Source organism: Ovis aries, chromosome 9 (genome assembly GCF_016772045.2).
Source record: "Ovis aries strain OAR_USU_Benz2616 breed Rambouillet chromosome 9, ARS-UI_Ramb_v3.0, whole genome shotgun sequence".
Taxonomy (NCBI): Eukaryota; Metazoa; Chordata; class Mammalia; order Artiodactyla; family Bovidae; genus Ovis; species Ovis aries.
In genome coordinates, this window is record NC_056062.1 from 49,343,229 (window position 1) to 49,356,549 (window position 13,321).

Consider the following 13,321-nt stretch of genomic DNA (forward strand, 5'->3'; position numbering starts at 1 on the left):
AGGCATATTCCTCCTCCAATCAAGAAGTGAAGCCTACTTGTCCACCACTGAATCTGCAATGGCTTTCTGGCTCTGTTTGACCAACTAAGCATGGAAGAAGGGACGCTGTGCTGTTCTGGGTTTGGGCTTCCAGAGGCCTGAAAGTGTTTGCTTTTGCTGATTTTGCTTATTTTCTTTTTTGCTGTGTGGTTTGCAGGATTTTAGTTCCCTGACTGAAGATTGAACCCAGGCCTTTGCAGTGAAAGCACAGAGCCCTAAGCACTGGGTTACCAGGAAATTCCCATACTTTTGCTTTTTTTTAAAAAATCTGGCTGTCATACTCGATTCATTTGGCACCACATATCCTAAAACTGGAACAATACAGAGAAGATTAGCATGGCCCCTGCACAAGGATGACATGCAAATTTGTGAAGTGTTCCATTAAAAAAAAAAAAAAGCTATCACAGAAAGAAGTCCAGGCTCTCCTACTCAAAAGAAAGGCCATGAAAGACAGACTCAGAAGAAGACACCATCCTCCAAGTGAGTGGTGCCCTGCTGTAAGCCTCCTGATTTGTATGGGTTTAGTCCGAGCAGGTATCACATTGGTGCTCTGTGGAGAGCACAGAGTGGAATCTTAGATTTTTGAAATCGGAAGAAATTCCCGAAACCAAAAGAGCAAACATACTAAGCCACATGCATGAATGTTACTTGTATTTGTGCAGTAGCTTTCACACAAGCTTCTTGGCTCTCTGGCCCTCATCCCATCTCGTGCTTGGTTCCTCTGCCTATTTGGATTACAAGGGATCTAGTAACAAAGAATTTCAGTTTGGTGGTTTTTTTTTTTTTTTCCCGCATGGGAGGAATTATACTATATATTTTTTTTTAATCAAAGAATTTGTTACATAGTGACCTCTACTGGGAACAGTAAAGGTATCACCAGGGCTGACAAAAAGTAGTCAGTTCAGTCTGCTTAGTCAAATAATTGGTTAATTTGGAAAGGCAATCCTGGTCAAATCTTTATTTAGTACTAAGGTCCAGTTGTGGGCTATCCCGGTGGCTCAGCGGTAAAGACCCTGCCTGCAATGCACCAGCCTTAGGGGATCCCTTAGGGATCAGGAAGGTCCCCTGGAGGAAGGCATGGCTACCCACTCCAATATTCTTACCTGGAGAATCCCGCGGACAGAGGACCCTGGTGGCTATAGCCTATGAGGTCACAAAGAGTCAGACATGACCGACGCAACTTAGCACACACATAAGGTCCATTATACTCTGAATTTTTTCTTTTTAAAAAGATTTTATGGGACTTCTCTGGTGGTCCAGTGGTTAAGAATCCACCTGCCACTTAAGTGGCCCAAGGCACAACTACTGAGTCCACGCTGTTGAGCCCGAGGGTTGCAAGTACTGAAGCCTGGCATCCTAGGGCCGGTGCACCACAAGGAAGAGCAGCAGTCTTCACTGCTGTGCAGCGTTTGAAAGGTTGCTGCTTCCAGTCATGTGTTATGCCAGTATTCATGACCTTCAGAGGAAAGTATTTTGATCCAGGGTCAGAGACAAGGCTTGACCACTTGGAGCTTTTTGTGTAGCAAAGTTGTATTAAAGTGTAATAGAGATAGCGAATGCTTCTGACATAGACATCAGAAGGGAACAGAAAGAGTGCCCCTTTGCTAGTTTTTAGCAAGGTGTTTTATGTCTGTTGCTTGGGTTAGTTGCTCAGTCATGTCCAACTCTCTGCAACCCCACAGATTGTAGCCCACCAAGCTCCCCTGTCCATGGAATTCTCTAGGCAAGAATACTGGAGTGGGTTGCGATTTCCTTTTCCAAGGGATCTTCCCAACCCAGGGATCGAACCCTGTTCTCCTGCATTGCAGGCAGATTCTTTACCATTGGAGCTACAGGGAAGCCCATTATGTCTGTTAGAAAGCTATTAATCAGATAAGAGAGATATCTCAAGGCTAGAGGGAGTTTAGCCATTTCACTGGGCCCCTCTCCCACAATATACACTTCTGAGATAGGATGGCATGAGGTGTGTCATCCCCCTGGCCATAAAACAATTGAGAGGAATTCTAGTTGTTGAGCCATTATCAGCCCAAGGTTTGAGAAAAGAAAATATTAGTCTTAGGCAGAACCATTTAGAAGAAAGGAAAATTCCAAAGCAAATACATAGTTTCATTAACGTAAGAAAAATGCATTGGTTAGCTCAAGGCAGAATCAGGTGGCATCAACACAGAATCAAAAGAAGGCTCTTTTAATTTGTGTAGAGTAGGGAAAAAACATCTGCCACTTGCAGTTTATTTTCTCCTGCCGCTTGGGGACCTCTGGCCTTCCTGCCTGTTACCCTCTCATTTTCTCTAGTTTCTGAAAGCGGGGCGCTCTCTGCTTGCACACAGTGGATTCTCTTGTTGCAGAGCACAGGCTCTAGCTGCGTGAGCTTCAGGATTGCATTGCTGCACGTGGGTTCAGTAGTTGTGGCACATTAGGCTTAGTTGGAGAAGGCAATGGCACCCCACTCCAGTACTCTTGCCTGGAAAATCCCATGGACGGAGGAGCCTGGTAGGCTGCAGTCCATGGGGTCTCGAAGAGTCAGACACCATTGAGCGACTTTACTTTCACTTTTCACTTTCATGCATTGGAGATGGAAATGGCAACCCATTCCAGCGTTCTTGCCTGGAGAATCCCAGGGATGGGGGAGCCTGGTGGGCTGCCGGCTATGGGGTCGCACAGACTCATACACGACTGAAGCGACTTAGCAGCAGCCGCAGCAGGCTTAGTTACTTAGAGGCATGTGGGCTCTTCCTGAACCCGTGTTCCCTGCATTGGCAGGCAAATTCTTAACCCCTGGAAAACCATGGAAGTCCCTCAACAGGATCTTGACAATTGTATTTTATTTCATTTTTTAGTTTTTTTGGCTCTGCCATGTGCAGCTTGTGGAATTTTAGTTCCCCGACTAGGGATTGAACCCAGGCCCCCAGCTCTGAGAGCGCAGAGTGCTAACCACTGGACCACCAGGGAATTCCTGTTGACAATTTTAAACAATGGGAGAAGAGAAGATCAACTAGAAAATTATAGTGAGTATCCAAAAGTTTAAAAACTAAAGAGAAGTGACGAGTGAGATGTGAGGAAAATTAAAAAAGGATGGATCCTATAAGTCAAATAAAGAAAATGTATCCAGGAAGAGGGTATGATCCACTGGATCGAGTGATACTGAGTTTACTATAACCCTTAGAGATCAAGTCCACATCTACATGTGTCTAACTCTCTGCTGTCCTATGGACTGTAGCCCGCCAGGCTCCTCTCTCCATGGGATTCTCCAGGCAAGGATACTGGAGTGGGCTGCCATGCCCTCCTCCGGGGGATCTTCCTGACCCAGGGATAGAACCCACATCTGTAGCGGCATCTGCATTGCAGGAGAGTTCTTAACCACTGAGCCACCGGGGCATTCCCCTTAGAGATCATGGAATCATCTTAATAGCTGGTATCTGTATATATTGGTATAGTAGTTTAAAGCATCAAAGTGTATTTATTGGTACAATAATTATACAGGTTGTCATGTGAAAAAAAGAGTGTAATGATAAATTAGAGCATATGTTTTATGCTATGTTTTTCTTAGAAATTCATAATCCATATTAGTGTATCGATTAGTATGTAGCTCTGAGAAGTTCATGCGGGTAAAAAACTGATACTTCTTTTAAAACCAGAAATTTCCCTAATTGTGCTTTAGAAAGTGGTGGAGAAAGAATTCAAATCAAAATCTCTGACTCTAGATCCTGAATTTCTACCTGTACTGTATAGAACTGTCCTACAGTTATAGCCACTAGCCATATTTGGCTATTTGAGCATGTGAAACATGACAACTCCAAACAGATGTTTATAAATGTAAAATAGATGCTGCATTTCAAAGACATTTAAACAATGTAAAATATCTCAATCATTTTTATATTGATTACAGGTTGAAATGATATTTTGGGTTGTTGATATTTTTGTTGTTTAGTCACCAAGTTGTATCTGACTCTTTTGTGACCCCATGAACTATAACCCTCCAGGCTCCCTCTTTCCATGTGAACTGCCAGGCAAGAATACTGGAGTGAGTTGTCATTTCCTTCTCCAGGGGATCTTCCCAACACAGGGATCAAACCTGAGTCTCTTGCATTGGCAGGCGGGTTCTTTACCAGAGTCACCAGGGAAGCCCTGATATTTTGGATATGTTAGGTTAAATGAACTATGATATTAAAATGAATTTCAGCTTTTTCTTTTCTAAATAAAGCTCCTAGAAAATTGAAAAAATCATATCGGGCTCATTCACTTAAATAAATAGAGACTTGGGACTTCCCCAGCAGTCCATTGGTTAAGACTCCTTGCTTTCAGTGCAGGGGGTGTGGGTTCTGTCCTGGTCAGGAAACTAAAATTCCACATGTCATGAGGCAAGACCAAAAAAAAATGTTTTTTAAAAAGAATGTTGAAAAAATTTAGTAGAGGCTTTAATAAGTAGAGACTGTCCATAGAATGTATTTCTTAGTGCTGTGTGGTCAAGAGATTTCCCCTTATTTTTTATTCAGGGGTAGAAACCATCACCAGGATACCTTGCATCATACAGAGTTGGCTCATTTCCAGGAGGAAATAGAAACAGCATTCTTCCCTTGGGTTCCCAGCTGTTTGTAGACATATCCTTATACTCCTATGCAATGTTATTGCTTTCACTATGGGCAGATGCATTTTATTAAAAATATTGGCTAATTGGCGACTTGTTAAAGACATACACCACAAGGCTTTTTTTTTTTTTTTTAATAAAGCAACAAAATTATGTGATCACGGACAGTCAGCCTGGACTTCAGCATTTAACAAACTACATGCCCTTACAGGGTAAGACAGTACAACACTGATGCCTATTGTCTGACAGTCATATACTAATCCTATAATACATGAAATACCAGTCTAAAAAATCTCAAGGGGCTACCAAGATCTTCTAAATATTTTCAAAGCTCTAAAGGATTGTGTTAGTCACTCAGTCGTGTTCGACTCTTTGTGACCCCATGAACTGTAGCCTGCCAGGCTCCTCTGTCCATGGAATTCTCCAGGCAAGAATACTGGAGTGGGTTGCCATTCCCTTCTCTAGGATATCTTCTTCCCAACCCAGGGATCCAATCCAGGTATCCCGAATTGCAGGCAGATTCTTTACCATCTGAACACTAGGGAAGCCTAGGATTAGAATTGTCTAACATGTTTCCAATCCTGAAATCTGCTTCATTTTAGTTCCACACATTCCTTCAGTCCTCACTAATTTACTAACTCTGCAAAGGGAAGAACTCTTCATGAGCAAGAAGCTTCTTTACCAGTAATGTTACATTGTGTCCACTGCCTCAAAGTGGAGTGGAAATCTGACACTCATCTAGGGTCATTTTCTTTATACCTTATCTTTTATTTCCTTAGGCCTAGTCCTCTATATCCGAGAAGGCGATGGCACCCCACTCTAGTACTCTCGCCTGGAAAATCCCATGGATGGAGGAGCCTGGTAGGCTGCAGTCCATGGGGTCGCGAAGAGTCTGACATGACTGAGCGACTTCCCTTTCACTTTTCACTTTCATGCATTGGAGAAGGAAATGGCAACCCACTTCAGTGTTCTTGCCTGGAGAATCCCAGGGACGGGGGAGCCTGGTGGGCTGCTGTCTATGGGGTCACACAGAGTCGGACATGACTGAAGCGACTTAGCAGCAGCAGCAGCAGTCCTCTATATTGTTTACAAATAGGACTTACTTTCCATGGGACTACTGGAGTCTGAAGAAACAATTCCTTCTGACTCACTACTCTCTGAGTAGCACAAATGTCCTGCTTTTCCAGCTAATGTTACAGAGCACTTACCTAGTTCCTGGTTTCCTTTTAAAGTCTTTACATTTATCAATTCCTTTAATCTTTCCAAGGAGACTGTAATGATGGTATTACTAGTATACCCAGTAAACCGAAAACTGAGGCATATTTAATCCAAGGTCACACAGCTAATGGGTATATATGGTAGGGGAATTCCAACCTAGGTATTCTTTTTATATATATATATAATATATTTATTTATTTGGCTGTGCCAGATCTAGGTGTGCCAGTGATAAAGAACCAGCCGGCCAATGCAGGAGACATAAGAGACATGGGTTCAATTCCTGGATCAGGACGATCCCCCGGAGAAGGAAATGACAACCCACTCCAGTATTCTTGCCTGGAGAATCCCATGGACAGAAGAACTTAGCAGGCTATGGTCCATAGGGTCACAAAAAGTTGGACACAACTGAAGTGACTTAACACACACAAATGCTCCAGGTCTTAGCTGCAGGGGGCAGGATCTTCAAAGATCATTGTGCCAGGGTTCCAACCAGGTCCCCTGCTTAGCAGCACAGGGTCTTAGCCACTGCATCATCAGGAAAGTCCCCAACTTAGGCATTCTTAAAGGCTACAATATAGTCCTTTGATGACTCAACATTTCAGCCTTAAGGCAATAATAAATGTGAAAAATTAAAATATAAAGGGTTTGATAACACTGGATATGTTACAAACAGGGTTTTAAAGGAAGCTTTTTGTTCAATTATAACTCATGTACTGAAAAGTGCATATATCACGTTCCATGCATGTTCATAAAGTGACCATTGATGGTCACCTACATAGAAAAATAGAACATAACCAGACCCCTCTCCCCTCAGTCCCCTCTTGTGCTCCAAGGTAAGTTTGAAAATTCAAAATAAGTATTCAGTTATTGTTGTGAACACAGGAAGCCACTGGGCTTCCCTGGTGGCTCAGACAGTAAAGAATCTGCCTGCAATATGGGAGACCTGGGTTGGATCCTTGGGTTGGGAAGATACCCTAGAGAAGGTAATAGCAACCCACTCCAGTATTCTTGCCTGGAGAATCCCAAGGACAGAGGAGTCTGGGAGGCTACATTCCACAGGGTTGCAAAGAGTCAGAGGCTACTAACACTTTCACTTTACTGTTGTACAAGCTGAATTTTTATAATCTATTTCAGGTCCTGACTGAAATTCTTTTCCATAATAACAGACTCTTTCTAGAGCAATAATTTCAAAATTTGGTCCCCAAACCGGCAGCCTTAGTATCACTCACCTGCGAACAAAGGACTTGCAGATTAAGGATCCCAATCCAAACCTACAGGACAAAAATTATAGGCGTGATGCCCAACAAGCCTCGGGACTGATTCTGACGCTCCTTAAGATTGGGAAAGCACGGATCTGTCTGTTGAAAGAGTTTTGCTTCCTGACTGCATAGTAACTGTTAAGAGTACATTAGGATTTAAAGTGTTATGCTCGAAAAATAGTGACATTTTAATTACCTATCTCTTTTGAAGCACAAACGAGTAAAATGTTTCTCCATTTTAACTGGGAAAAGTTAAAAATGTTTTCTTTTTCTAGTTAAAACACCTCCCCCAGGAGGTGGGGGAACTATTCTATTCTTGTGCTAAAATGCAACATCGTCTAGAACAACACGGTTAGTTAAAATGGAAAAGACCCTGATGCTGGGAAAGACTAAAGGCAGACTGACAACAGAGGACGAAATGGTTGGATGGCATCGCCGACTCACAGACAGGAGTTTGAGCAAGCTCCGAGAGATGGTAAAGGACAGGGAAGCCTGGGGTGCTGCAATCCATGGGGTCGCAAAGAGTCGGACACGACTGAACCGCTGAACAACCACCACCTCCGGTCCTCTCTCCGGGTCTAGCCCGAACTTCTCTGGTTTACCAACAAAGCGGCACTGCAGGGTGGCGGGTGAATTCAACATGCAGAGGCTGGAGCAGGTCTCGGCCAATCCGAAGCCAGGCTCGAGCCGCTCGCCCATCCCGGCGATGTTTGATTGGTGTTTCCCCTCAGGCGGAAGAGGCCGCCTGCCGTGGGCTCGCTCCGCGCGGCGCGAGCCAGTAATCGCTCTGCGCCGGAAAGGCCAGAAGCTGCGCGAGGTGTTTAACATGGCGGAAGATACCGCCTCTGCGGCTCAGAGCCCGCGAGGGCGTGCGGACGGGGAGGATGCAGGTTCCTCGGAGAAGCGGGTGGCGGACACGGTGACAGATGATGAGGAGCAGTTTGAATGCCAAGAACTGCTCGAGTGCCAGGTACAGCTGGGGGCCCCTGAGGAGGAGGAGGACGCGGGCCTGGTGGCTGAGGCAGAGGCGGTAGCTGCAGGCTGGATGCTCGATTTCCTCTGCCTTTCGCTTTGCCGGGCTTTCCGTGACGGCCGCTCCGACGACTTCCATCGCACCCGCGACAGCGCCGAGGGTGAGTGTTGGGCGCGCCCGGGCAGGGAGCGGGAACCGCAGCGCGCGACTGAGGCCTGGTTTGCAGCGCTTTACCTCAGGGGTCGGGGATCGGGCTGCTTGCTGAGGGCCCCCGGCTCGGAGTCAATCGTTGGTTCGAATCCCGCCTCCGCCTCTCATGGGCTCCTCAGTTTTTCTCAGATTCATAAATTTTACTAGTCGGTAAAATGAGAATAACCCGTTGAGTTGATAAGAGGATTCAGTTCAGTCGCTCAGTCGTGTCCGACTCTGCGACTCCATGAATCGTAGCACGCCAGGCCTCCCTGTCCGTCTCCAACTCCTCATCCTCTGTCGTCTCCTTCTCCTCCTGCCCCCAATCCCTCCCAGCATCAAAGTCTTTTCCAATGAGTCAACTCTTCGCATGAGGTGGCCAAGGTACTGGAGTTTCAGCTTTAGTATGTCCTTCCAAAGAACACCCAGGACTGATCTCCTTTAGAATGGACTGGTTGGATCTCCTTGCAGTCCAAGGGACTCTCAAGAGTCTTCTCCAACACCACAGTTCAAAAGCTCAGCCTTCTTCACAATCCAACTCTCACATCCATACACAACCACTGGAAAAACCATAGCCTTGACTAGACGGACCTTTGTTGGCAAAGTAATATCTCTGCTTTTCAATATGCTATCTAGATTGGTCATAACTTTCCTTCCAAGGAGCAAGCGTCTTTTAATTTCATGGCTGCAGTCACCATCTGCAGTGATTTTGGAGCCCAAAAAAATAAAGTCTGACACTGTTTCCCCATCTATTTGCCATGAAGTGATGGGACCAGATGCCATGATCTTCGTTTTCTGAATGTTGAGCTTTAAGCCAACTTTTTCACTCTCCTCTTTCACTTTCATCAAGAGACTTTTTAGTTCCTCTTCACTTTCTGCCATAAGGATGGTGTCATCTGCATATCTGAGGTTATTGATATTTCTCTTTTTCTTTTAGCAAGTCACTGAGACCTTGTTTTGTATTACTCTATGAGATGTCTAAACCTCATTGACCCTGTGTGTGTGAAAGTCGCTCAGTCGTGTCTGACTCTTTGCGACCCCATTGTCTATACCGTTCATGAAATTCTCCAGGCCAGCATACTGTAGTGGGTAGCCCTTTCCTTCTCCAGGGAATCTTCCCAACCCAGGGGTTGAACCTCGGTCTCCCGCATTGCGGACGGATACTTTACCAGCTGAGCCACAAGGGAAGCCCTCATTGAGCCTGCTGCTCAGTATAGGCTTCAGAATGAAAGTAACTGACAAGTCTACCACCTATGCAAGACAGCCTGTGAATGATGGGCAAAGGCATTGATTCCTATAGAAGGCTAGCTGGCTTTTTGAATGATAACCGAAAGATACTCTGGTATTAATATTTATTGGAGTTGGCTCTCAGCTTATTGCAGCAGACCGCAACCCCAAGATAGAATTTAATAGAAAATTAAATATTTTAGAAAACCATGTTGACACATTTTAGCTTCACAGTTATCCCATGAGTGAGGCAAGTAAAATCTCAGTTTATGGAGGAGTGATCTAAACAACCTAAAGCATTGATAGGTTAAGAGGGTTGGTCCAGACACCTGCCTTATCTTCCAATCCAACAACCTTTCCCTTGTGCCAGATAACACTAGAGACAGGGTTCAGTTCAGTTGAGTTGCTCAGTGGTATCCGACTCTCTGCAGCCCCATGGACTGCAGCGTACCAGGCTCCCCTGTCCTTCACTGTCTTCTGGAGTTTGCTCACATATGTCCATTGAGTCAGGATGCCATCCAACCATCTCATCCTCTGTCATCCCATTCTCCTGCCTTCAGTCTTTCCCAGCATCAGAGTCTTTTCCAATGAGTCAGTTCTTCTCATCAGTTGACCAGAGTTTTGGAGCTTTAGCATCAGTCCTTCCAGTGGCATTCAGGTATTGGTTTCCAATACCATTTTCCATAGAAATGGCCTGATTCCAGGACAGGGACAGGAAATATACAACTTGAACCTGGAGCATCTTGTGACAAAAAGTAGGGCAGTACTAAAAGCAAAACAAAACCCCCAAAGACAACAAAGCTCCACAATTATGGGAGCACAAAGGGGCATAGGAGCCAACTGCAAGAGTTCCCAATAGCCCAAGCAGACATAAGCAAGAAAATAAAAATACGGTTGACCCTTAAACAACACAGATTTGAATTGTACCTGTCCACTTACAAGCCAGTTTTTTTTTTTTCTTCTCTGTAGTAAATACTACAGTACTACACAATCTATGGTTGGTTAAACCATGCATTCAGAGGATCGACACTGCAGTTTTCAACTGCTTGGAGGGTCAGTGTCTCTAACCCCCTCATTGTTAAAGGGTCAACTGTAGTGTTGTATTATAACCCAAATTATTTTAAAACATCCATAAAGTCCACACTGATGTAAATAAATGCTGGGATAAATATACAAGTGGGAGAAGAGACAGATCTCCAATGCAGAAGAATTCCAGGTAATTCATGTTTCTACTCTGTTCCCAAGGAGGTGGAGTATAAGTCCGCACCCCTGAAGTGTGGGCTGTATAGAGCACAGTATAGAAAGGGGAAGAAAGTAGAGAAAACTGACAAATACTGCTTCACCCAGGTACTCAAGGTCAGCATTAACAGTGATAGTTGGTAGCATGTGCACTTGATATAATGTGATGAAAGTGGTACTTTGCCACTGTGATCTTCCTCTCCAAACCCCATAACTCTAGTCTACTCATGAGAAAAGTATCAGACAAATCTCAATAGAGAGATTCAGTTTACAAAACACCTCAAAACCCACAAGGTCATCAAAACCAAGGAAAGACTGATGACATGATGACTAAATGTAATGTGGTACCCTTTGACTGTGTGGATCACAACAAACTGGAAAATTCTTAAAGAGATGGGAATATGAGACCACCTGACCTGCCTCCTGAGAAATCTGTATGCAGGTCAAGAATCAACAGTTAGAATCAGACATGGAACAACAGACTGGTTCCAAATCAGGAAAGGAATACATCAAGGCTGTATATTGTCACCCTGCTTATTTAACTGTATATGCAGAGTACACCATGAGAAATGCTGGACTAGATGAAACACAAGAAGGAGTCAAGATTGCTGGGAGAAATATCAATAAAGATATGCAGATGACACCACCCTTATGGCACAAAGCAAAGAAGAACTAAAGAGCCTCTTGATGAAAGTGAAAGAGAGTAAAAAAGTTGGCTCAAAACTCAACATTCAGGAAACTAAGATCGTGACGTCTGGTCCCATCACTTCATGGCACATAGATGAGGAAACAATGAAAACAGTGAGAGGCTTTATTTTGGGGGCTCCAAAATCATTGCAGATGGTGACTGCAGTCATGAAATGAAAAAGAATTTGCTCTTTGGAAGAAAAGCTATGCAGCCTAGACAGCATATTAAAAAGCAGAGACAGTACTTCGCCAACAAAGGTCTGTCTAGTCAAAGCTATGGTTTTGCCAGTAGTTATGTATGGGTGTGAGAGTTGAACTATAAAGAAAGCTGAGCACTGAAGAATTGATGCTTTTGAACTGTGGTGTTGGAGAAGACTCTTGAGAGTCCCTTGGACACAAGTAGATCCAACCAGTCCATCCTAAAGGAAATCAGTCCTGAATATTCATTGGAATGACTGATGCTGAAGCTGAAACTCCAATACTTTGGTCACCTGATGCGAAGAGCTGACTCATTTGAAAAAACCCTGATTCTGGGAAAGAAAGATTGAAGGTGAGAGGAGAAGGGGATGACAGAGGATGAGATGGTTGGATGGCATCACCAACTCAATGGGCATGAGTTTGAGTAAACTCCGGGAGTTGGTAACGGACAGGGAGGACTGGTGTGCTGTAGTCCATGTGGTCGCAAAGAGTTGGACACAACTCAGTGACTGAACTGAATTGAACCTTGGATGGGAACCTGTAGCAGAAAAAGGATATTAAGTAAAAACTAAAGAAATCTGAGTAAAGCTTGGCCTTTAGGTAATAATGTATCAATATTGTTTAATTAATGTAACAATGCTAATGTAAGATGCTAATAACAGGGTAAACTGGATGGAGAGTATTATACGGGACCTCTCTACCATCTTGGGGCTTCCCAGGTGGTGCTAGTGGTAAAGAACCCATCTGCCAGTGCAGGAGATGTAAGAGACACGGGTTTGATCCCTGGGTGGGAAGATCCCCTGGAGGAGGACACAGCAACCCACTCCAGTATTGTCTGGAGAAGCTGATGGACAGAGGAGCCTGGTGGGCTACAATCCATGGGGGCGCAAAGAGTTGGACATGACTGAAGCAACCTTGCATGCACGTACTCTACTATCTTCCCAACATTCTGTAAATTTAAAACCATTCTAAAAAAAAAGTCATTTAAATAAAAAACAAAGACCTTTTAAGGTTCTAGCCCAAGACCCAAGGAATAATCTAGGTCACCTCCATTATTTTAAGGTTAAAGGCACCAAAATCCAGAAAGAGTAAACTGTTTTCCAAGTTACATTGCTAAATCAATGACAGATACACAAACTGTGAACTTAACGTTACGTTGTCTCTGTATGCCATGTTTGACTGACAGGACTCCATTTTATCTCTTACAGAATTACATTTACTACACTTTTCAAGAATGTAAACATGTGCAACTCTAGGTGCTTGCTAGAAAATTCTTAGCTTTTTCATTCAAACTCAGAATTGTTCTCCCACCTCACTTGTGTCAGATAATGCCTTTTCCAGACTGATACTCCTAACCTGTCTCCATCGTGGGAGGCAGTGTAGGATTGTGATTAAGAGGTTGGGCTCCATCGTTGGTTGTCTGCGGATTTTTGTTTGTTTTTGTGAGTGTGTGTGTCTGTGTTTTTGGCTGCATGGCTTGTGGGATCTTAGTTCCCTGATTCCCTGACCAGGGGTGGAATTTGTGCCCCTTGCAGTGGAAGCACAGAGTCCTAACCCCTGGACCACCAGGGAATCCTTGTAAATTTTCTGAGTTTGATTCCTGGCTTAGTTTGTTTATTGTCACAAGCCTTGAAGCAGGGACTTGATACCACCAGTTTCCACATCTGTAAAATGGTAGGGATAATGGCATCTTCCTCACAGAGCTGA

At 44.2% G+C, this 13,321-nt stretch overlaps 1 protein-coding gene and 1 non-coding gene across 7 annotated transcripts in view; both read left to right on the plus strand.

Moving 5' to 3' along the window:
• Positions 1-320: 320 nt before the first annotated feature.
• Positions 321-427, plus strand: LOC114116515 (U6 spliceosomal RNA). The gene has a single exon (XR_003590418.1). It is a non-coding gene; the product is annotated as a U6 spliceosomal RNA (small nuclear RNA).
• Positions 428-7,904: 7,477 nt separating this feature from the next.
• TERF1 (telomeric repeat binding factor 1) overlaps positions 7,905-13,321 on the plus strand; it is a 40,854-nt gene continuing 35,437 nt past the window's right edge. For all 6 annotated transcript variants that reach the window (XR_009595059.1, XM_060393801.1, XM_042254315.2 and 3 more), the window contains exon 1: positions 7,905-8,234. Coding sequence is in view for 5 of the 6 variants with exons in the window: in XM_060393801.1 (XP_060249784.1) it covers positions 7,928-8,234 (307 nt within the window). In the remaining variant the exon portion in view is untranslated. The remainder of the gene's footprint in view (positions 8,235-13,321) is intronic.